The sequence below is a fragment of the Labeo rohita genome, chromosome 23, assembly GCF_022985175.1.
Source record: "Labeo rohita strain BAU-BD-2019 chromosome 23, IGBB_LRoh.1.0, whole genome shotgun sequence".
NCBI classification, from domain to species: domain Eukaryota; kingdom Metazoa; phylum Chordata; class Actinopteri; order Cypriniformes; family Cyprinidae; genus Labeo; species Labeo rohita.
In genome coordinates, this window is record NC_066891.1 from 10,072,824 (window position 1) to 10,097,155 (window position 24,332).

At 36.4% G+C, this 24,332-nt stretch overlaps 1 protein-coding gene across 1 annotated transcript; it reads left to right on the plus strand.

Moving 5' to 3' along the window:
• The first annotated feature begins 1,096 nt into the window (after positions 1-1,096).
• cd34 (CD34 molecule) lies at positions 1,097-22,412 on the plus strand. Its single transcript, XM_051097198.1, has 5 exons — positions 1,097-1,308; positions 13,672-13,857; positions 13,942-14,072; positions 17,105-17,275; positions 20,726-22,412. Exons 1-5 carry the CDS (start codon positions 1,233-1,235, stop codon positions 20,915-20,917), a joined length of 756 nt encoding a protein of 251 aa, XP_050953155.1. The 5' UTR covers positions 1,097-1,232; the 3' UTR covers positions 20,918-22,412.
• Positions 22,413-24,332: the final 1,920 nt, after the last annotated feature.

The following is a 24,332-nucleotide window of genomic DNA, read 5'->3' on the forward strand; positions in this document are numbered from 1 at the left end:
TACAAAAAAAAACTTAAAAAATAATTCTAATATTCTGATTTGCTGCTCAAAAACATTATTATTATTATGTTGAAAACAGCTTAGAAGATTTTTTTCAAGTTTCTTTGATTAATAGAAAGCTCAGAAGAACAATTTATCTCAATAGAAATCTTATGTGAAATACAAGTCTTTATCATCACTTCTGATCAATTTAAAGCATCCCTGCTCAATAAAAGTATTAATTTCTATAATTTCAGCATATTAAAATGATTTCTGAAGGATCATGTGACACTGAAGACTGGAGTAATGATGCTGAAAATGTAGCTTTGATCACAGGAATAAATTAAATTTAAAAATATATTCAAATAGAAATCAGTTATTTTAAATAGTAAAAATATTTCAAAATTTTAGTTTTGTTTTACTGGATCAAATAAATGCAGGCTTGATGAGCAGAAGAGACTTTTTTAAAAAATAGATTAAAAAAAATCTTACTGTTCAAAAACTTTTGGCTGGTAGTGTACAAGCACTCAACCAGCCTTGGGACCCCCAATATAAAGAAAATCTAGATTTTCTCTTAACAGTTCAACAAAGATTTTTAACTACTGAAGACCTTTTCCACATAAAAAAATATAAAGCGCTATTGTGAGATTGTAATAAGGTCATCATGAGATAAAAAGCCACAAGTGTGACATAAAATCATAATGTAGAAATTAGAAAATTAGATATGATTTAAAAAAAATAAATAAAACTCCTAAATGATTTATATATTTGCCATGAAACCCCCGTTGAACCCTTTGTGGACCAAAGGATGAAAATTCTTTGTTTGGAATAACATAAAAAAGTTAGCAAATTATATACAATTTTTACATTTAGGTAAACTAATAAAAATAAAAATTAAATTAAAATAGAAAAAAATGGTATATTCAGAAAATGTCCAGTGCAACCACAAAAGAAAGAAAGAAAGAAAACATGTCAAATAAATCCACAGCCACACATATCTCATATTGTATCAAAAGCACACAACATAAAGGAGGTGGCCTTTCCTGCAAGAAGATAAGGGTGAGAGAGAGAAAGAGAGAGAGAGAGGGATGTGGGGGGAGTGGATATAAAACCCCTGGAGCACAAGCCATGCTTTATCCTGTGACCCGCTCATTTCTGTCTCAGGCACAGGAAACCCCTAAACTCTCTCAGCCTTGTCCCAGCGCCTGCACACACTCACACTCTCACACACCTCAGCGTGCTCAGAGACGAGAATGGCTGTACGAAGAATGAATGAGCTCTGGAAAACGATGGCACTGGCTTTAATGTTCGGCTTTCTTTTGCTTCACAGTAAGTTCATTTGAAGTCTTTTGTAAACTGTACTTTAAGTTTCATGCCTTGCATGCAGCATTTTATATACAGACTATATACTCTTTTTACATTCTTAGTATATATTCTGCATTATCAATTTTCAAGCTTTTTTGTTGTATGGATCTTTTTCCCCTCATAATTTGTTAATTATTCAGTAAGTGGATACATTATATTTGAAGATGTATAAAGTGCTAATATTTGGGGTTTAAATGGCTTCTACTCAATTTTTACTCAAAAACAGCCTCAGCTTGATTGATGTGACAGCCGGCAGTTTGTAGTGTTTACTCAAAGGAGACGGAGTTAAAAAGTTAGCGGGAAAACTCAAACAAAGAGCTCTGGCTTGGAGTGGAAACATGCCGTTGATCGTAATTGCGGGCTACATCCTGCTCTCCATCTGGGTGGAGCTGGCTGAAACATGGGCGTTTATGTGTGTGTTTAGGGACTGAAGAGGCTGGAAGAGGTTGGAAAAAGCTGGAAACTGTCTGAGGAGTCTGTTAAGCATCGTTATCCACTACATGTGGTGAAACAGTGCTTTTGAAAAGCAGTACGTGGGGATACATTGTAGGCTGAGATGTGGATAGTTTGGTTCATGTTCTCCTGAAAATAGATGGATGTTTACATGAGTTGTGTGTAAAAGGCACTCGCCTTACAGGGAGGTTACCACAAGTCCGTTATTTAAAAAAAAAAAAAAAAAAAAAAAAAAAAGAGTAAAAAAAGCTAGTTTGTAAGTGACGCCCTTGTGGGCAGGGCTGAGCTGTACGCCCCATTCCCTTTTCCCAGTAGGTGAGAGCAATGCTGTAGAGAACCTTAAACGGTGGGAAGTTTTGAACACGGAGCCGTTTCTCAAAAGCATGGTGGTCAAACGGAACAAACTTTATAAAAGGTTAAACATTATAAAAGACTTTGTATAAGAAAAAAAATCCACTGAACTACAAAAAAAACTTACTTCCATACCAGACCCTCAAACAGCACATAATCAGTTTTCAAGCTAAATGAATAATTGAATTAGGCAGCCAAAGAGAACCCTGCGTAGTTTGCCAAAACTAGTGCGTAATATGAAATCTGAAGTTAATGTGCCATACATTCCTATAGTTATCCTCAAATGTTCTCCTCAGAGATTTTAATGAGAGTAATGTGAAATTGTAAACCAGCTGAATTCATTAGGCTCTAACAGGCATGCTGCTGTTAAGACCCTGGAGGATGCAAGAAGATATTGTTAAAATGAAGCCTCTTCCTGTCCCCACTTAGAGACCACAAAGCACTATACGTTTCCATTCCCACCAGTCTGTTAAATGCTTGACACTTTTGTGCAATTGGCACTCTTGTGAGACTTCACCAATGGATGGTCAAAACGTAGAAACATTTTTTAGACAACCATGGAAATATGTGAGCACGAAGACATTTTAGAGCATAAAATAAATGTCTAATGCCTCTAAGAAAATGTTAATTGACTGCAAATTCTTTGGTGCAAGTTTAAATAATGAAACATAACTCTAGTGACTAAAACATTCATTTTAACATCACATTCAGCTCATTTCATGATCCCATGACTTCAATTGAAGATAAAACTAATGTTTGTATGTTTATAATGGATTCGAATCTTCCTAAAAAGCATCTGCTAGATACGAGAAAGACTGCACTGAAAAGCTTCAAACTATGATAACCGGATCAGTGGTTTCAGCCATGGGGACAGGCAACCACACGCTACAGTCGCTGCAGAATTAAATTAACCAAAGCTAAGTGGCTAAAAAGGGTCAAATTACATGGTATTTGAATGAGGACTCCAAGGAAAGACTCAGAAGATAAAACTACTGCATTCCAACCAGCCACCCACGGTTCAAATGTGACAGTGACCTCCCAGCACAACTATTGCTTTTGTAGAGGCACAACTTTTCTCATCTGATGGATGGAAAAGGGCAAGGAAGAATGATTTGCAATGACAGCCTGTTGGCAAATGTGTGTAGCTGAGCTCACATTCTCCCCATAGTTACGTTAGCCCCCGAACGACACCCTGAATTTCACTTACCACCTTTTCCCATGTGAGTTCATCTATTATACACCCTGGCAGCTATGTGGCATTTCAGTGGACAGGTGCCAGAATGACGGTTGGTGCTGCCCAAGCATCACGGAATAGTACTGAATCTGACTGCGTTTTAAGCTCAACGGCGAGTGAGAAAACACCTTCACGCGTCTTTAGCTCCCTGGCAGACTTTGCATCCCTGGAGTACCGCTACTGTGGTGCATTACAGTTAGATATCTGGATGAAATCCAAGGCCTAGATCAACCGTACCAACAGAAGCCAATTCATCCACCCTGATCTGAACCAACGAATGGGAATTCCCAAACTCCACAAGGAAGATGATGTTTAAAGACACTATTATCAAACACGTAAAGTATTTAGTGGACAGCAAATGCGTATTTCATGTGTTCAGCTACACAAGAGTCAAAAAAGACAGTATAAGGGAAAAGTTCATGCATGCCAGTGTATCATGAATGATAAAAACAAGACGGATGGCAGGGCTCACTATGGGGCAAGGAGAGAAATGATAAGCTTGCAGACCTCATATCTGCGTACCTTGATTCTGGAACATTCCCCTTGGCTGGCGATGCACTCTTTGGCCAACAAAAACAAGCAGCTGCCAGTTTCTCATGGCCTTTAGCTAGTGCCTGGCATTCCTGCAGTCCCAGACCTCTCCGATGAGGTTAACGTCAGGGGTGGGGAGCCTATACGCAAAAGCTGTAGGATATCTTACATAACATCGATTTGGGTGTGCATGGTCTCACTGGGCTTTTCAGCCATGCATATTGATTAAAACTGAAAGGGTGGGAAAATAAGAAGTTCATTCTTTGATTATGTGAAAGGATCATCTGAGCAAACAGTAATTATGGCAAGTTGCATGTTTAGACATTTATGCCCATCACTTCACTTATAATTATGAAAATAAGACAAAACAACTATTACATAGTATATTATGAACAAATGAGAAATAACAATTATCTTAAATGAGAAAAAGAATACAATCTGAATACATATTAGGGTTTGTTTTCGTCGTCTCTCTTGGTAGTCTGTTATTCTGTAGTTCCCCTGGCACTCCAGTGCAGATTTTGCTGTTATTGCGTCTCTCACAGCTGGCATGCAGCTTCCAACCGCTCTCACTCTGACACTGTGCTCTGGTAATATGACTATCCAAAAACCTGAGTCCAAACATTAGTGTGTAATTAGCCTGTGGTTAAACGAAATCTGTAACGAGCGGAAACTCTAAGACACCAGTTTGGGCCAGTCTGCTGGTTGGATCATCATATTAGTCAAACAGCAACTTAGAAAGTGATGAAAGTTTCAGTTACACAGAAACTTTTACTGTAACCGCTGAGATTTAATGTGTTTGCTTTGTTAAGAAACTTGTGCAACATCCTGTACTCATGTATTTTCCATGATTAAGGGTAAAAAAATAAAAATAAACGCTTGATGCTTAACAAATGGGCCAAAAAATATATATTCAAATTTCAATTAAAAAAAAAAAAATTATATATATATATATATATATATAGTTATATATAGTTATTTATTTAGTTACTTTCAGCATCATTATTTCAGCCTTTAGTGTCACATGATCCTATCCTAGAAATCATACTAATATGCTTCTTTTTTATTATTAATTAACATCAATATTTAAAACAGTTGAGTAAATTTTTTCTTTTTCAGGATTCTGTGACAAACAGAAAGATCCAAAGGTCAGCATTTTAGAAAAAAGAAAACACTGTACCCTATTTGCGGACAGAGGCTTTATTTGTTTATTAGATACACATAATTGTGTTTTTATAAAACTCTTTACATGCATGTAACTTTATGGAGAAGTTTGCACTTCTATGGTGGTTTTTGCCATAATGCCTGAGGAATAAACAGAGTTAATGTGGCTTGGCTGAGCCTCTTTAACCGGTGGGGTAATTGCCGGGGTAATTAATGTTCAGCAAGCAGCACAACACTGGGGCAATTCTACCTAATGTTCCCTAATTGAAAACATAAGATTGTATCCTTTGCTTGCCATCAAAAGCACGAGGACTTTCTCATGGCAGTCTTTCCTCCCTAACCACAGTGTTACAGAGCCCAGAGGATTTGTTACGGTTAGCCAGAAAGTGAGAGAGGGGGCAAAACCCAACCCCAGTTTTTCTTTTGTGTAATGAGAAGTAAAAAAGCAGAAAGAAAAAAAGACAGTCCCACCAACACCCCTACACTCATCTTTCAGTTGTGGCCTTTTCTCCAAGTATTGTATAAGTCGTGCATGGCAGCGGATCAAACATTTAGATATCCAATTACACTGTCTGAATCAATCTGCAAGATGATGTCAAAGAACAAGAGCTTGGAAATAGTCCATGGACATCTGCAGCCACGCAATGCTTGTGGTGCTGACAGTAAGCTGCAAAAGGAGGCAGCAGCTGGCAGTTAGAGAGGGTGACAAAAAGACGCCTGTTTTGGACAGTAGGAGGTGCTCCTTAAAATACAAGGTTTGAAGTAAACAAAAATCTGCAACATTTGGTAACCAAGCCATTAATCAAGCTCTTAAAGTTTCTGTACTGTATTACTCTGGAGGGTTCTTATGGAAGTGAACACAGCAAAAACAGTGAATGAGACTGTACTAGAGGAGTCCATTAGTAGGTGGTCTGTGTATACATCTCAAAATGAGTCCAAAGTGCTCAGGAATGGGATTTCTGTGTGAATGGTTAGCGCACCGCATATAGTTTCTATCCGAGATACCTACATCCTGTCTGGCTTGGGGAACATTCCACGCCTGACAATAATTTGATTAATTCCTTCACCCCGTTTTTGTTTTGTCAGAAAACAACTGGGCCGTGGGCTCATTGCTAAGTAAACTCTCATGATCAGCACACTCACAAATGGAAATAGTTCTCCCTTAGTTGGGGTTGATAGAGTGACCACTGGATTTGTAGTGCATCAGTTAAAAGTGCCTATCAAGTTCTTTGACCTTTTGATAAATAACATTTTGTGATTGCTCCAACAGCAATGGAAGATTTTTAAAATAAAACAATAAAAAAGACAACAAATATTACTAAAAAAAGTGAAATGAGAAATGAAAAAAACAAGTTTGCCAGAACAAGTCTTCATTGTTGACTTAAAGGATTAGTTCAATTGCCTGATAATTTGATCACCCCTATGTCATCCAAGATGTTTATGTCTTTCTTTCTTCAGTCAAAAAGAAATTGAGGTTTTTGAGGAAAACATTCCAGGATTTTTCTCTATATACTGGACTTCAATGGGTATCAGCAGGGTAAAGGTCCAAAGGTCCACCTTCAATGGGCTCTACATAATCCTAGCCAAGGAATAAGTGTCTTGTCTAGCGGAACGATTGGATATTTTCTAAAAAAACATATATATAATAATAATAATAATGATAAAATAACATATTACATGCTTTTTAACCACAAATGCTAATCTTGCACTAGCTCTGTGATGCACATCTATGACTTCATGTATTACGTAATCACGTTGGAAAGATCACGTGTGGTTAGTTCTTCGCCCATGAACTCTGGTTCAACAAGCTAGGGTGGGGCAAAAAACTACATCTGATTTTCCCCTCGAACTTCAAAATCATCTGACATTATTGTTTTACCTTTTTTTGTAAAGGGAGTTTGACTTTCTTTGCATATTCGCTTTGTAAACACTGGGTTGGTACTTATGCCTACGTCACGCAGGACCCTTCCAACGTGATTACGTAATGTGTGAAGTTGTGGATGCAGAGCTAGTGCAAGACAAGCATTTGTGGTTAAAAAGTCTAGTTTTTTTTTGTTTATTTTTTTTTTAAAAATGACCAATCGTTTCACTAGACAAGACCCTTATTCCTCAGCTGGGATAGTGTAGAACCCTTTGAGGCTGCATTAAAACTGCAATTTGGACCTTCAACCCACTGAGCCCCATTGAAGTCCCCTATATGGAGAAAAATCCTGGAATGTTTTCCTCAAAAACTTGAATTTCTTTTTTGACTGAAGAAAAAAAAAGAAATGAACATCTTGGATAACATAGGAGTCAGTAAGTTAATAGGAAATTTCAATTCTGGAGTGAACTAATCCTTTAACAAAGTCTTGTTTGAAAATGTAAAAACTTAAAACTTTTTCCCAAAAGAGAAAAGAGGATGGATGGATCAATGGATGCTAGAACAACAGATAGAACAAATGAATGCTAAAATAATGTAAGTGAACATATAGAGCTCAGGCCTGCTTAAAGCCCAGGACACACCAAGTCAACGTTTGGCTATTAGGCAAAGTCGGTGGTTTTTGAGTGTCAGTCGGCTTTAGTTTTTTGGTGTGATCCACACCGTTGGCTCTAGTTGGATGCCGTCAGCTGTTTTTCAGTGAACTCCAATTGGTTACGCAGCTTAGCGAATGAGTGCACAAGAAAAAAACAAACTGACGAAAGTAAACCAGCGATGGAGTAAAGAAATAATGCCCAGACACTTCTTGTTATTCTGTCCATTTCTTTCTTTCTGTATCCACAAGAAGAAAACCAAGGGCTGTCAATGCCAGTGCGTCAGTAATGAGCACGGCTTGCTTTGTATATCGACAGTTTCAGCTCTTCCGGTTTTCCTGTTTGAATGCTGAATGCAGACTAATGCCACCTGCTGGAATCAGAGAATTATAGTCTCTCATGCAAGTGTAGCCCGAAGAGTGTACACATTAGTTGGTCATCGTCTCTAGTCTGTCGTGTGTTCTAGTGCAAGTGTTTTTGCCCCTGATATGAAGCAACGCGAGGCAATGCCACAGTCGCCTTTCCTCAGTGCTAGTTCTTTAGCGTTAATTTGGTGTATCCCTACGCTAAAAGAGGGGATTGGGCTGCAGCTGACTGTCATCACCAAGACGTGCTCTCTACAGCCTGGGTGGAGAAGTGATGAGTCCCAGGCTGCTGTCCAGCCTAACCGGCTGCAGACGTCAGAGCCTCATGTTAAAGCACAAAGTACACTGGGAGGAGAGTGTTTCCCTTGAGATCTGTGCATCTGGAGATTGAGAAAGATAGACTCCACCCTGCTGGACAACACGTTAGTGATTATTATAGTGATTACTGACGCTTTTAAATTGCCTACATCCGTCATCACAATCTTTCCTTTTTCGCTAAGCTGTTTATTTAGGATTCTCCTGTTTCAAGAGATAGCTGAGAGATAGGAGATCTTGAGATGGCCTTTTGCACCGCTAGATAATCACATCACAGATCTGTGTGAGGATGGAAGAACAAAAGGAGGGCTCTGTTAGGAAGACAGAAACTGTCCTAGAGTTCAACTAGCTTGTGATTTAAGCATTAATGCGGGCATTTTAGAGATTACAGACACTCCCTTATGAGCCGTGAAACAGCAGATCGCTTATCGCTGCATTCCTACTGGGGACTGAGCTGAGGACACCATCCAGAAATCCTCCAGAGTCAGAATGAAAGCAGACATGCCTTTAGATTCCAGAAATAAATGTCTCTGGGAAAATTACAGTGACATCGTTTTTAGTCTTATGAGTAGGCCCATGGGACATTTATAGAGACAATGATCAAAAAAATGACCTAAAATGCTTTAGAGTCCAATTAAAAAAAGGTTATCTAGAGTTCTTCTGCAATCTTTCTAGCTTAGCACAATTACATACAGATAAAAACACACAATCCTAAGACTTAAAGGAACATTTGATCTGAAAATTGAAATTCGGGTCATCTCCATAACTGACAAAAAGTAAATGATGACAGAATTTTCATTTCATGGGTGAACTATCCATTTAATGAGATACTTCCTTTAAAATAACCTTAAGCATTTTACAGGCATTTCTCCTGTTTCCAAGGATTGTGGAAGAAGGAGGTGGCTGTAGCGCTCAGGTTTATATCAGCGCTGTCAGGACGTGTCTGGCTAAGCTTACTGCCGTACATCCATTCAGGCACAGCTGAGAGCATGGGGGATTTTGGGAGTCTTTGCCTGAGATTGTCTCATTACATCAGACCAGACGTGCCAGAACACCATGGAAAGGATTAGAGTGATTCAGAAATTGGGAGCGCACATTTAGTCCCTGTTGTGTCACTTTCCATACGAAAACAATGATTCCGGTCATATTTCTGTTGCACTGGTAGATGAAAAACATGCACCGGAGCGGTGAGGTGGAGTCATGTACTATCACTCTTCCAGAACTCTGTTTGTGCTTGCTGTTGGAGCAGCCAGACGTCAGTCTGATGACCGGATTTCGCTGCAACCCGAATTGTGAAATATTAGCTATGTCAAGAATCAAGATGGTTATCTCATTTAGGATGGAAATTTGATGGCTTGAGTTTTAAGATTGTTTGGCCTGCAGTAAAACAACTGACCTACTTAATCAAAGTCTAATTTTTAAACTGTATGCCATGGTGACTGTGTTAAAAAATTATCATTAATAATTTCTATGTAGACTGTATGCATATTTGAAGTTGCATGCAAGTACATGTGTGATGAATGTACATTACTGGTCAAAAGTTTTTGAACAGTAAGATATTTAATGTTTTTTTTAAAGAAGTCTTATCTGCACACCAAGCCTGCATATATTTGATCCAAAGTATGGCAAAAACAGTACAATTTTGAAATATTTTTACTATTTAAAATAACTGTTTTCTATTTGAATATATTTAAAAATGTAATTTATTTGTGTGATTTCAAAGCTGAATTTTTAGCATCATTACTCCAGTCACATGAGCCTTCAGAAATCATTCTAATATTCTGATTTGCTGCTCAAGAGAAAATGTTGCATTGTAACATTATAAATGTCTTTATTACTACTTTTGATCAATTTAAAGAATCCTTGCTAAATAAAAGTATTAATTTCTCTCCCAAAAAAATCAAATAATTAAAATTATATTATACTTTTGACTCCCAGCTTTTGAATGGCTTAGTGTATGTTACAAAAGCTTTTTATTTCAGATAAATGCTGATTTTGTATCTTTCTATTCATCAAAGAACCTGAAAATGTACTCAACTGTTTTAAATATTGATAAAAATAATAATCAATAAATATTTATTGAACAGCAAATAAGCATATTAGAATGATTTCTGAAGGATCATGTGACACGGTAGACTGGAGTAATGATGCTGAAAATTTGGCTTTGACCATAAGAATAAAATGCAGGCATTGTGAGCAGAAGACACTTCTTCAAAAAACATTTGACTGGCAGTACAGCTGTAAGTGGCATGATTGAAGACTGATCAAATGTATACATTTTATGCAAGAACAAGTTTAAGCATACAATGTATGCATACAATGTACAGCACACTTCCCGACTGCCCACGTAAAAAACTGCAAAGCACTTTCTCGATTTGGCAAACTCAAGAATTGACTAGCTGACTTCACACAACACAAGGTTTTTATCAGACCGCCTGGAAACAAAATTGTGTTCACAAGGTTTAATCAGAGGTCCTGGCTACGAAAGACAACAATTACATGGAAATTCATTGGTTAGGCAAGACTAACTCCCAAAATGTCTAGGGTGACCTCATTCAACACAAATATCAGTGTTCCCTGCTATATAGAAGTCACAACATCCTTCCCTGTACTGTAAGATACCAAGAAAACATCTTTTGGTTACTTTGTATTTGTATTTTAGCACTTAACATATAGCTAATTTACCTTAAAACTATGATGCACTAGTTCTAAATTCACATACTAATTTGGACAGAAAGTATGCAAAACAGGACATTGCTAGTGTGTGTGATCATGTTCTGCTGGCAAGGAGATTTTGTTTTGTACACATTTAAAGACATTCGTCATCGTACACATTAAAAAAAAAAAAGAATGTGGCACTTCTCGTTTGTAAAAAACACACAAATACAGAAGTGTACAAGGGCGTTCATGTACACTGGCCTTGTTTATACAATGTAAGGAGAAGAGGGAACATTCTTCCTAACAATTATTATATCAATAAACATGTTAGGTTTTGGCTTGTGTAAGTCATCGCTTAGTTTTATTAACATTTTAAGACCTGTAGGATGCATGCCCAGTTCAGCCAATTAAAATATATGGCTAGCCACGCACAGTATCAAGCCCGATAGATGTGCTTACAGGATACTCAGGGTGTTTCTGTAATGAGGGAGCTGTGAGCACGATCATGGTGGCCATGCACTCTTAAAATCACAAAGAGTCACAAACAAAAGCACACCTGTTGAGACATATGTACAATCACTTTATGATCAGTCTGTGGCAGATATCTTAGTATTGCTAGTTAGGAAAACACAAGACCACCCATGAGCTCCAGATGGCATACTGAAGTCTCCATGACAAGTTTGACGGTGAAACACGTGGTGTCCTAAATGACACCAGAAATTATTCTAGACTTAGAGCTCAGCTGCTCAAATCCCCAATGCCAAAAAACTTTGTCTACTCTTTGAAAACCACTTAAAAGGTTCATTCCAGGTTCAACTACGCATGTGTGGCACGTTATCACAAGAATTAATTTCAAGTTGTCCTGTTTCTTTTTTAAATACAATATGCATGTTAACATGACTTTAGTGTAAAAATAATTGCATCATCCTTGAATAATTTACCTTCAATGTGTTGGTCAAAAGTAAAAACTTAAGTAATTTATCTTATGTTACTTTTAGCAACAACTCAAGTTCAGTGACTTTCGGATATGGCGTAGTTAGTTGAGGATGCAACACCTTAAACAAACGGGGAAATGAATTCATTTGTACTTTACGCCCGGCCACTCGCTTCCTGCATTCCACATCTCTAGACGTAACTCTTTACTAATGAGTATGGTAATGCACAACAAAGATAAAGGTTTTGACTTTTCGAGGGTGATGTTTATTTGCTCAGTCCGTGTCAGGAGCATTAACTTCCTGCTTAAGTTTTTAATAATGCAGAGTGACTGTGTAAACAGGGCACATTTTTGGAGAGGGTGGAGACAGAAGGGCATTAAATAACGGTCAGAAGGGGCCAGGCTTTTTTTAACCTTTTCACAACCTGAGGGTGCACCTACCACCCACATGCTAGCAAACACTGAGCGGCAGCCTCTGGATAAGGAGGATCTGACACTTTGGTCAAACATGGCAAACTCTTCTTGACTGCATGACTTACAAAGTGAACGGGTTGCATGGAAATCTTTGCTTAAATCCAAAATGTAGTATTTGGCAAAACTTTTCAAATTAATATTATTATTATTTTAATTTATCCACCTTTTTTCCCTATAAGACAGGACATTTGTAAACTTTATGGGTCAGGCTTCAGGTCTCATCCGTGTCCAGCTATTTTTAGCTGGACAAAACAGCTCGTTTTGCTGCTTGATATTGCGAATTGGTGTGTCTTACCATGTTTTTTTAATGTAGTATCTTAATTACGAACACATTGGTTTGTAGTGCAAAGAGTTTTACCGTGGTTATTCTTCTCGTTATTTCCCTATAGTGGCTAATGATCCGGAAGTCTTACCCATAGCAAAAAGTTGGATCATTTCGTTATAAATTTGTATTTTCTTTAAGTTATAAAATTTCCTGCATCAGTGCTATGTATGCAGAATTTATAGCATCATGGCAAATGAAACTGAGTTGAGAATGTGAATTCTGAATTTAATGTGATGCAATAAAAACATCACATTCTACACCGAAGAACAAACATACAATACAACCAGTGCAATCTGATTCATGCACAAATTACTTTTATAATCAAACTCTTTAGTAAATCAAAAACATACTGCACAACCAGCATAGTCTGATTCACATACAAATTACTCAAATTAATTTTAGTGAATAAAAAACATACACTGCAACCAGTATAGTCCCATTATAAACAAAAGCCGAATCTTTTTAGTCAATCAGAAATATATGACACAGCATAGCCTGATTCCTAAAACAGATTCAGTTCTTTTAATAAGTGATTCAAAAAGATGAGTTACCTGTTTGAATCAGAAGTGTGAATTTCATATATCAGCAAACATATAACTGAAAAGAACTAAGATTCAAATTAAAATTAATCAAATCAAGAGCTTGTGAGTAAGAATTAAACATACTGATGTGCTGCTCTCTAAAACCAGCTATTGGCCCGCCCCACCTTCCTGTTTCAATAGGAAACACAACAACACTGGGGAAAAAATTACTAGTCTGCAAATAGATGAATGTTCCGTGTGGAAAGTGATCTATCACATATTGAACTCAAAGGTATTTTTAAATAAAAATGAATGAGATCAAATGTAATTGCTGCTATGGACGGCACATTAATGGCATTTTTGCATCAATTTGATCATGTTCTTCATTATTTATGTAACATGAAAATACATATTTAACCAAGGTTAAGTGGGAGTGCAACCTAAAGCTTGTCTTATTTGACATCTTGAACATTTTCTGTGTTTCCACATAGGCTGTCGGGGAGACGAGTCGACAGCAAATCCTACAGCAGGTACAATAACTTCCCCATTACCGTCAAAAGCTTGGGGAACAGACCATTCAGCTACACAAACAACAGCAGGTCCAACACCAACTCCAAGTCCCACTGATCAAGAAACGACTAAACCAAGCCAATCAGGTCGTGCTGACAATTCTAATGGTATGAGCCCTTAAAACTGTCCCTAATAATTTCTTAAGTGTTTTTAGTTGGTGATACTACTAATCCTTGATTCTTTGATTTTAGCACCTCAAGTAATTGCCAACACTCCTGCTGCAAGCCTGTCGCCATCTTCACCAGAACCATCACAAACACAAAACATCACCATGACTGAAGAAAAGATACTACCACAGAATGCAAGTTCCATAGTTTTAAAGGTAAGTAATTTTGGGTAACTGATTAATTTAACTGATTAAGTTTTTACATTTATTATTGATCACTGATTTTCTTTGGTCAACAGTTTTTCAGTTAATTACAGTTAATTTGGCCTATGCTAATTTAGCTGACATTTTTCTAAACCCAACATTTAGGATTCACATTGCGCAAGATTCATCAGGTGGCACAGATATTCCTTTTTTACTACTATTCCAATATACTTCCAAGAATAGCAAGGCACAACCATTATACTTCTCTAAAACAGATAGTAGTTTCATAGTACATAAGCCAGACACATTAAATTTACAAATGGCCACATCTGCTCTTATGGGAAAAATAAGATGGATATGCCAAACATTTAGTAAATTTTTACAAATCAAAGTAACTACATTTTACAGGTGCATCTCAAAAAAATAGAATATCATGAAAAATTTCTTTTTTTTTTGTAACTTATTTTAAAAACTGAAACTTTCATATATTCTAGATTCATTACATGTAAAGTAATTTTTTTTGTTGTTTTAATTTTGATTATTAGAGCTTACAGCTCATGAAAGTCAAAAATCCAGTACCTCAAAATATTAGAATATTTCCTAAGGTCAATCAAAAAATGGATTTGCAAAAAAAGAAAAGTTAGTTTTTTTAAAGTATATCCATTTATGCACTCAATACTTTGTCGGCAGCACATATTACAGCAAATAACTTGCTCCTAGCACAAATTACAGCATCAGTGAAGTTTAGCATGAAAGTGATCAGCCTGTGGCACTGCTGAGGCACTACTGAACCTTCAGATCATCTGTATATTGTTGGATCAACTGTTTCTCATCTTTCTCTTGAAAATATCCCATAGATTCTCAATAGGGTTCAGGTCAGGCATGTTGGCTGGCCAATAAAGCACAGTAATATCATGGTCAGCAAACCACTTGGAAGTGGTTTTTGCACTGTGGGCAGGTGCTAAAGTCCTGCTGGAAAAGGAGATCAGCATCTCCATAAAGCTTGTCAGCAGATGGAAAATCTCCTGGTAGATGGCTGCATTGACTTTGCACTTGATAAAACACAAAAGACCAGCACCAGCAGACGTCACGACACCTTGGTGACTCTTGATGCGCTAACTCCAGCTTCATTCTACTCCTTATGAGGTTCTCCCAAGTGTTTGAATCAGCTTTACTTGACAGTATTCTCAAGCTTCCTATCATCCCTGTTGCTTGTGCACCTTTGCCTACCCAATTTCTTCCTTCCAGTAAACCTTGCATTTAATATGCTTTGATACCCCACTCTGTAAACAGCCACCCCATTCAGTAATGACCTTCTGTGACTTACTGTCTTTGTGGAGGGTGTCAGTGATTGTCTTCTGGACCATTGCCAAGTCAGCAGTCTTCTCCATTAGTGTGGTTTCAAAGAACAAGTGAATTTATATTGAATTTATACTGTAGGGATAGTCATTTAATAAAACTCAAATGTAAATATTCTAATATTTTGAGATACTGGATTTTTGACTTTCATGAGCTGTATGCTCTAATCTTCAAAATTAAAACAAAACAACCTTACTTTACATAAAATGAATCTAAAATATATAAAAGTTTCATTTTTTTTTAAATAAGTTTTTCATGATATTCAAATTTTTCGAGATGCACCTGTATGTTTTCATTTACATGTTCATATGTTACAGTGAAGTCATATACTAATATACCTATCCTGTATCTACCCCAAGGTCATCAGAAGAGCTTAAAATGATTAAACTCTATTATACAGCATCTTTGCAAGACTTTAAGTATCTCTACTTTGCCAACCCAAACCAATGGACAGCATCATTTCAGATGTTTTCAGTTGCTGTCATCTGCATCCGTGTACATTAGAAAGGAAGGAAGCTTTGTGTCTGAGAGGATAGAGTTTAGCAGGGCAGTTTGAGCTGTTGATGCCTGTGAGCTCAGATTAGGGAGATCCTGTTTTGTCATTCGCTATAAATAATCCCTCCACACAAAAGATGAATGAGCGGGAGAGAAAAGGGGCTTCCTCTCACTGCTGCCATGCGGTTATGAACCCAGGAAAGAGGTTAGACAGAAGAATTGGGGTGGGAGGGAGATGATGAGCATCCATTGTTGGCAAGAACAGATCTGAGACTGGTGAAAGTACTGTGGGTGAGATGATAGCTGCGATAGTCTGATGTTTTTTTAATCACAATAGGCGTTGGTTATTCTGGCATGACACCATGGGATGAAACGTACCCCACACATGCTTTGTGAAAGGCAGGGAGAGGTGCTAAACTACAAAGGCTCCTTCCTGTTCACTTCCTCTTTTTGTTTGCTATATGAAGCTTAGTACAACAGATAAGTTTTGGGTAGCGGACACATGTCAGGAAAAGTGGAAAATGTTTAAATTAGGAAAGCTTAGGGAGGCTACATGTATTAACAAAATAAATTACTTTAATATAACATTTATTTTAAAATAAAACACTTCAAATCATTGATTTTAGTTTTTAATGCTACAGGTGAATTTAGGCCGCACAACATTAGACTACAGAGTATGAAAAATGGATACTCATTTTGAGATTTCATGGTGTCATTAAATTTTTTGTGTTTCTAAAATTAACTCTGTCGGCGCTGATAGCTTGTGGGCAGCCCACCGGCATACAGTGCCGTTGCGCTACGGGCGTCCCGAGTTTGAATCCCAGCTCGAGGACCTTTGCCAATGTCACCCCTTCTCTCTCACCCACTTCACTTCCTGTCAGCTATGATCTGTCTATTTCATAATAAAGTCAAAAAGGCCAAAAATAAATCTTAAAAAACAAAAAAAACAAAAAAAAAAAAGATTAACTAAGTGTGTATTAGATGAAAGGTAAAATTAAAATGGAACTGAGCATGCACAATTAAATATACAATATCTACCAATTGGTGGCTTAATCTTTCATTTTTTAAAAACAGACCAATGACAAAAGAAATCTTGCTATATCACTTGTTTTTATACTTTCAAAATGCTGTTGAAACTCTCCAATATTTAATCCTTGGTTGTGTTAACATTTCGGTGTTTTTTTCTACAGCCGAATCAAGATGAAGTAAACAATGCCACTGGGTCTTCTCAAGTACATTCTGGGTCTTCCCCTACTGTTTTTGTGTCTGTCCTGATGGCCGGTTTACTCCTTGCTGCCACAATAGTCGGCATATACTACTTCAAGTGCCATCGCCGAACCAACGGCAAAGGCATTAAACTGGTGAGTGGCAGTCTTACTAAACCCCAGAATAAAATCCCTGATCATAGGTATGGGTGATATGACCTAAAATCAAAACCTTGATTAACTGAACACTTTACTTTGATTACGATTATTGAACTTTTTTTTTCTTTTTTTTTCTTTTTTTGTACTTATTAACATTTGCCCTCATAGTTCATTAAAGGTTTGTACGGTAAATAATACTCAACTATTAAAGGTGGGATTTTCTTTCTAACAAAAGAGTGCATTGAAGGAAACAAACTATTGATGGTTATTAGTTGAATATTTTTGAACAACTGATATCAAAGCTTGCTTGAAAAGATGACGGTTTATGTTAAAAGTCAAATTTCAGTTTTATTGTAAAAAGCAAGCCACGACCCACATTTACTGACCAGCCAATTAGGTTTGGGTATCGAAAATCGATTCAGATTCCAGAATTGGATACTTAAGGTCAGGAATCGGATACTTACAATAAAATTTCGATTCCGCCTATCGATTCCTATATGCGGTTCTTTTTTTTTTTTCATCTGTAAGGACCTGACCTAGCGATCTGAAAGGACCTTGTTTTGCTAATCTAAGTGCATAGCGCTCCAAAGAATGGCTACGCTTGCGATCAGAAGTCGAAAAAGCAAAGTATAATATTTGTGATAAGCTAAACATGTTCTCTTCAATCATAAGAGAACCACAACTTCCATTTAAAAAAACCTAATTTATCCAGAATCACGCAGCTCTATTTTGCAAACAGCTCTTAAGTGAATCTTGTTTTTATGTAGCCTATTGATTTTTGTTCATGGTATTCAGCTGCAACTAAATGTTTAGCAAAAAAAGAAACATAAATATGCTTGATATCATCTTTTATTCAGATTGGAATCGAAACTGGGAATCGAAAAGAATCGGAATCGATAAGCAGAGTCGGAATCGGAATTGATAATATTCTAACGACACCCAACCTTACAGCCAATAAAAACGCAACAAGAAATCATCGCAACATGGTGGTAAAACCTAAAATTGCTTACCTCTAGCTCTTATTCCTTCCTCATTCGCCACTTTTTTTTAGCACACATAAAAATACAACTGCCAAAGTGCGATTCATTATTCTCTTTTTGTTTACCAGCGCATACTGATGACTTTAATACTTTAGCCTACGAGTCAATAGTTTACATGCATGTCGTATCCAAGTTTACGGTCATTAATGTCCGTATAGCGCTGAATACACATGCGGTAGTATGTTTTTAAGGAGAAAGTATTAATAGGATTAAAAAAACTAAATAACCGGCATGGGAAAATATGTCAGTTAGAGGTTCTGAATCTCGGTTTCGATTTCTTTTCAATGAATCATCCAGCCCTGATCATTAACTGTAATATCATTTTTTGAGGATGCGATTGCATGTTCTAACTCAACACGAAACAAATCTTTGAAGCAAATTTACACCTTCATTTCCTGCTGTCAAAACCCCCAAATGAATGACTTCACCGACTGTATCTACACCACCAAGTGTTCCCAATCAAATTCTCAATTTGAATGCGTTATGCACGCATTTTAAATGCAAAGTTCAGCGTATTTGGTAGGGGAATGTTGCCAAGCTCGTAAATAAGAGGGAAACAACTGGCAACATATCAGTGAAGCGCAACTCCTCCAGCACACGCCCCATCGAATGTTCAGAATCACAACACATGCTAGTGAAACACTAACTGTTTCATCTTCTTGCCAATAGTTCTAAGCTGTTTTCCTTCTCTGTCAAATGATGAAAGTGAAAAAGTGCACTCTCGGCAGACTTCAGAAAGAGTCATACAATGAAAAAAAACATTCATAGGGCAGAATTTCATAAGCCATATGCTGTTCAATAAATGCTTTAGCTTTCAACAATAATGATTTTATAGAAGTTTCATTTACTGCTCAAAGAATATCCTGACCTACACTGCCCTCCAAAAGTTTGGAAACGCCCTAGAAAAGTGGTTTTAGACAATATTGGCATGAATCCTTTTTAATTAGTGATAATTTTGCTCTGATAAGGGACAACACAAACTACGAAAACATATTTTATTACATAAACAGTTTATACATAGAAAAAACTTAAATTTTCTATTCATCAAAATATCCACCATTAGCAGCTATTACAGCTCTGCATAATCTGGGCCTAAATTCATTGTATTCTAATCTTAATTGGCAATCAGTTGTTGAAGCTATTAAGGAGTGCTGACCCAAAAATCTTTTAAAAACCTGGGCCAAGTAACCAGGCATCACAGCTGGCAAAGGGGCACGTCTGACTTTGACATGTATATATTGCCATTATTATGTAATCAAAATGAAAATTATTGTTGCTGGTCTTCAATGATAATGTCAACTTACTTTAATGTATTTGCACCAAAAAATGATAAGGATTTATGCTGATATTGTCCAAACCCACACTTTGCCAGGGGTGTTTCCAAACTTTTGGAGGGCAGTGTAGTTCAAGGGTCTTGCTCATCAGTGCTGATTTAGAAAAATACTATCTAAAAAAAAAATATCAAAGGGATAGTTCACCCCAAAAATCAAACTTCTGTCATTAATTGCTCACCCTCATGTTGTTCCAAACCCAAAAGACCTTCTATCATCTTTCAAACACAAATTAAGATACTTCTGATGAAATCTGAGAGCTTTCTGACCCTGCAAAAACTGACCCTTATGACTGGTTTTGTGCTCCTTGGTCACATATCTTGTTTCAAGACCAAATGATCTGGGCTATGCTAGATCCATTGATTTTATAGTTTTATACTCTTACGATTCAACAACTGTCTCATTTGTGTCTATTGTTATTCAACCTTAAAGATGCAATAGGTAATTGTCTTCAGAAACATTTTTTTGTTATGCTGATTGAAAGTCTCTTTACATCCCGATAAGTAAAGTGGTCTACATGTACTTATATGTATTTATATATTCTTGGTCTTGTAGGACCAAGAAATGTTTGTCCAATCAAAATGCTCGGTCTGAACATTACAATAGGCTGTCATACCTGCCTGTCAACATATGTATTTGCATACCTCTGCGCATCCTGTTCACGCAGACAGCATATGTCATCAGTGCGTTCACAAACACTTTGCAGACAGAGCGCAAATGGCAGGGAGATGTCAACAACTGCTGTCTCTGGTCGTCTGGTCTATGTGTAGATGCGTTCAGGGGGCATGGCTTTGGACAGCATTTTGCAGGGAGAGTGGGACTTTCAGTGCTATCAGGCTAAAGTTTATTTTCCCAAGACCTCCTATTGCACCTTTAAGGAATTTTACAATTAGCATCTGTAAAGAGTTATAAATTGTATGCTCACTTTATAAATTTGAGCAATGCTATTTTTCTTAGGGAATACTCTTAGGGTTAAGTGTCTTGCAAGATAAAATAGTAGTAGTAGTAGTAAAAATATTATAGTAATACTGAAAGAAAAACAAAAAGTAAAATCTTTGTATTTTGTGTCCCCACAGGCTGAGGAGTCATACATGGCTGACGAGGAGAACCAGGGCAACACTCTGGTGTCCGTAGCCCCTCTAAACCAACCTGAACCCCAGGAGAAGCCCAGTCTTAACGGAGAGTCACAAGAGGCAGTGAAGGCCCAGACTCCTCCTGCCGCCACCAACGGCCACTCTACCACCAAAACAGCAGACACCGAGCTGTGAATGAGCTGATCTAACACCAAGGGTCTGGGTGAAACACTCTGTCCCTGCTTCTTAAACCCAGCTCAATCTACTGCATATTGACTTTGGCCGTAAGAAGGCACAAGGGAGGCAAAGATTCAAGTTCACAAATTTACATGTAAATATGATGCAAAATGTTCAATTTAAGTTCAAACAGAACATCTTTTGAGCCAAAGTTAAAGATACGGAATTCAATTATATAGGACTAAAAATGGGATGAAATAATTGGTCAAGTAATCCTCCTCCCTATCCATCAAAATAAATGTACACGTTTCAGTGCTATATGAAAGATTGTTGTATGTTATGAAAGCAGTTGTAAGTGCCAGTTATGACAGTAATGATTTATAGCAAGAAAATTGTAATATGATGCAAAAACAATCATTTTAGTCCAAGAGGTTCATCCTTTAAATACAATACAGTACTGCTGTGGGGTGGGGGACCTTTCCCATGAGACATTGTTGGCTTCCATAAGAGCAGCAAGGGCTGCAACGGAACGCCGGGAGGATCCCTGCTCCTGTCCCAGCGCTCCACAGCTTCTAACTGAGAGTAAATCAGATCACAAAGAAACACTTAGGACGCAAGTGTTTTTGTTTGCGACGGGTTGTTTGTGTGTTCCTAGACTGTATGAAATGTTCCATATGTTTGTCTTTGTGTACAGATTTGACTAGTTAATAGTCTTGTATAATTTTGTTAATATCACTGCATGACAAAGTAATGATTCTTGGAGTTGCTGAGCATGAAAAATCAGTTCAAGCATCAATGCATCAACTCCATTTCATTGCTGCAAACAACTGTTGATGTAGAATCCAACAAATTAGATATGCAGCAAAGCCCGTTAGTGCTCAGGGTGACAGCTAAGTGTTATCTGACATTTCTGGATTGAGTTACAGCTTTACCGTACTTTGTAAACCAGTATTATGCTCTTTTTGTAATATTTCTATTCCAGACATTTAGATGTAGTGTTTATGGACTGAATGACTGACTTAATTGTTTGAATGGCCTGCCCTGATTATTAGAAGTTTCTTGGGTGGGTGCGTTTTATTTTGTATCTACATTTGCTACTACACTGTACAGAAATCATTAGGCAAAGAAATTATGTAATTGGGTGCAGCTGAAAAGCCCTGGACCATCAATTTTAGTTTTTGATTAACTCCAATGTAATAAAAAACAGTGCAGACAAAAAGAACATTTCTACACTACCTTTAAACCTATTTCTCGTTAAATACTTTACATTACTTCACAAAATTTCTGACACAAACTTAGGGTCAAAATTTGGTGCTAGAGTGACTGTATTTTTTTAAATAAACCAATAGAAAAGTATGTTTTAAACATATATACATATGAATATCATGTCCTTTATTTGAACTATGCCATTTTGTTTTAACATTCCGGTGTTCCGTCATATTTTTGATCGGTGTACTAGCATTGTGTTAAACTGATGTATGTTTGTGATAGGAATAAAGTTTTGAAAAATAAATTGATTTGTGCTTACTGTTCATTTCTACTTTATCCCAGTGAGACCTTATCTTTGTGTGCCTTGGATGTATATGATCCAATTTTTCATTTATTTGGCCGCTGGTCTGTTTACTTTGATATGAAATGCACACATATGTTCTCTCTTCATCGCGCCCATATTCCTCAACACACGTGCAAAAATTTGGCTGGTATCTAAAGGCCATTTAAGCAAACAGCTGGTTTGCATAAGAGAGGGCGATGACATCATAGAGAAGGGATTCGGGTGGGGCTCATTGGTCCCTCATTACTTTAAGAGAAAGCAAGTCAGCGTTTATGTGTTACTGACTGCTGTCTCACGCCCTCTGAGTTCTGCCACTAATCACCATAAAATGGAAAGTGGTTAAGGTGATAATCATAATATTACAAATATAATCTCCTGTAAATTAAACTAATGATACTTTCTAAACAAGCATACACCATAGATAAGGTCAAGACCAGGCCCTCAAAAAAAAATCATAATTTTTAATTTGTCTTGTTTTTAGGTAAAAATATAAACCCTAAACACCCTTAAAACAACAAGATTTGTCTTTTATCAATTGTCTTAGAAGTCAGTCAATTGTCCTAGAAGTCAATTACATGAAACAAGAATTAAGTTTCATTTTTTATTCTATTTTTTATTACTTTAAATTACATTTTGTTTTAAGCATAACTTTTTGGTATAAATTATATTTGTATACATATATGTATACACTACCAGTTAAAAGGTTTTGAACAGTAAGATATTTAATGTTTTTTAAAGAAGTCTCTTCTGCTCACCAAGCCTGCATTTATTTGATCCAAAGTACAGCAAAAACTGTAAAATTTTGAAATATTTTTACTATTTAAAATAACTGTTTTCTATTTGAATGTATTTTAACATGTCATTTATTCTTGTGATTTCAAAGCTTATTGTGTTGAAAGTTTTAAAAACAGCATTCATCTGAAATAGAAATCTTTTGTAACATTATAAATGCATTTATCATCACTTCTGATCAATTTAAAACATTCCTGCTAAATAAAAGTATTAATTTATATAATTTCTCTACCAAAAAAAAAAAAAAAAATATATATATATATATATATATATACTGACTCCAAGCTTTTGAATGGTATTTTCCAGAATAAAAATGTAACTGTTTTAAATATTGATAATAATATTAACAATAATAATAAAATGTTTCTTGAACAGCAAATCAACATATTAGAATGATTTATGAGGGATCATGTGACACTAAAGACTGGAGTAATAATGCTGAAAATGTTGCTTTGATCACAGGAATAAATTACATTTTAAAAAATATATTCAAATAGAAAACAGTTATTTTAAATAGTAAAAATATTTCAAAATTTTACTGTGAATTGGTGAAAACATCTTACTGTTCAAAACCTTTTGACTGGTAGTGTATAAAAAACAATAGGCTGCTACTACTATTACTAATATATTATTATACACATAGAATACAATATTTCTACAAATTAATATATTACATAAAATATTTCTAAATAATATATTATTTAAACTAAAAATGTTTCCATAGCTATATGATTTATCACAGGGAATTTTTCTATTTTTGTATACTTACCTACAGCAATAGAAAAATGCTTCAAGACATTAGTTAAAAACAAGCCTTGCTTAAGATACTAGAAATACATTTTTAGAAAGACCATATTCTATAATACATTTTATGACATTTTCTCCATGCTGTCAACGTTTTAAATTTTCCTATAAATAACAACAAATTAACACCTTTCTCCATTCCACTATGTGTTAACTGCCATTACTACTAAAAATCACAATGAACTGGGCAAATGGTGGGGAAAAAAAACTGTGGGGTCATCAAAAGATACCACACAGTCTATTGGTTGAGGTAATTATCACCTCACTTTGCTGGAAACCAGACTG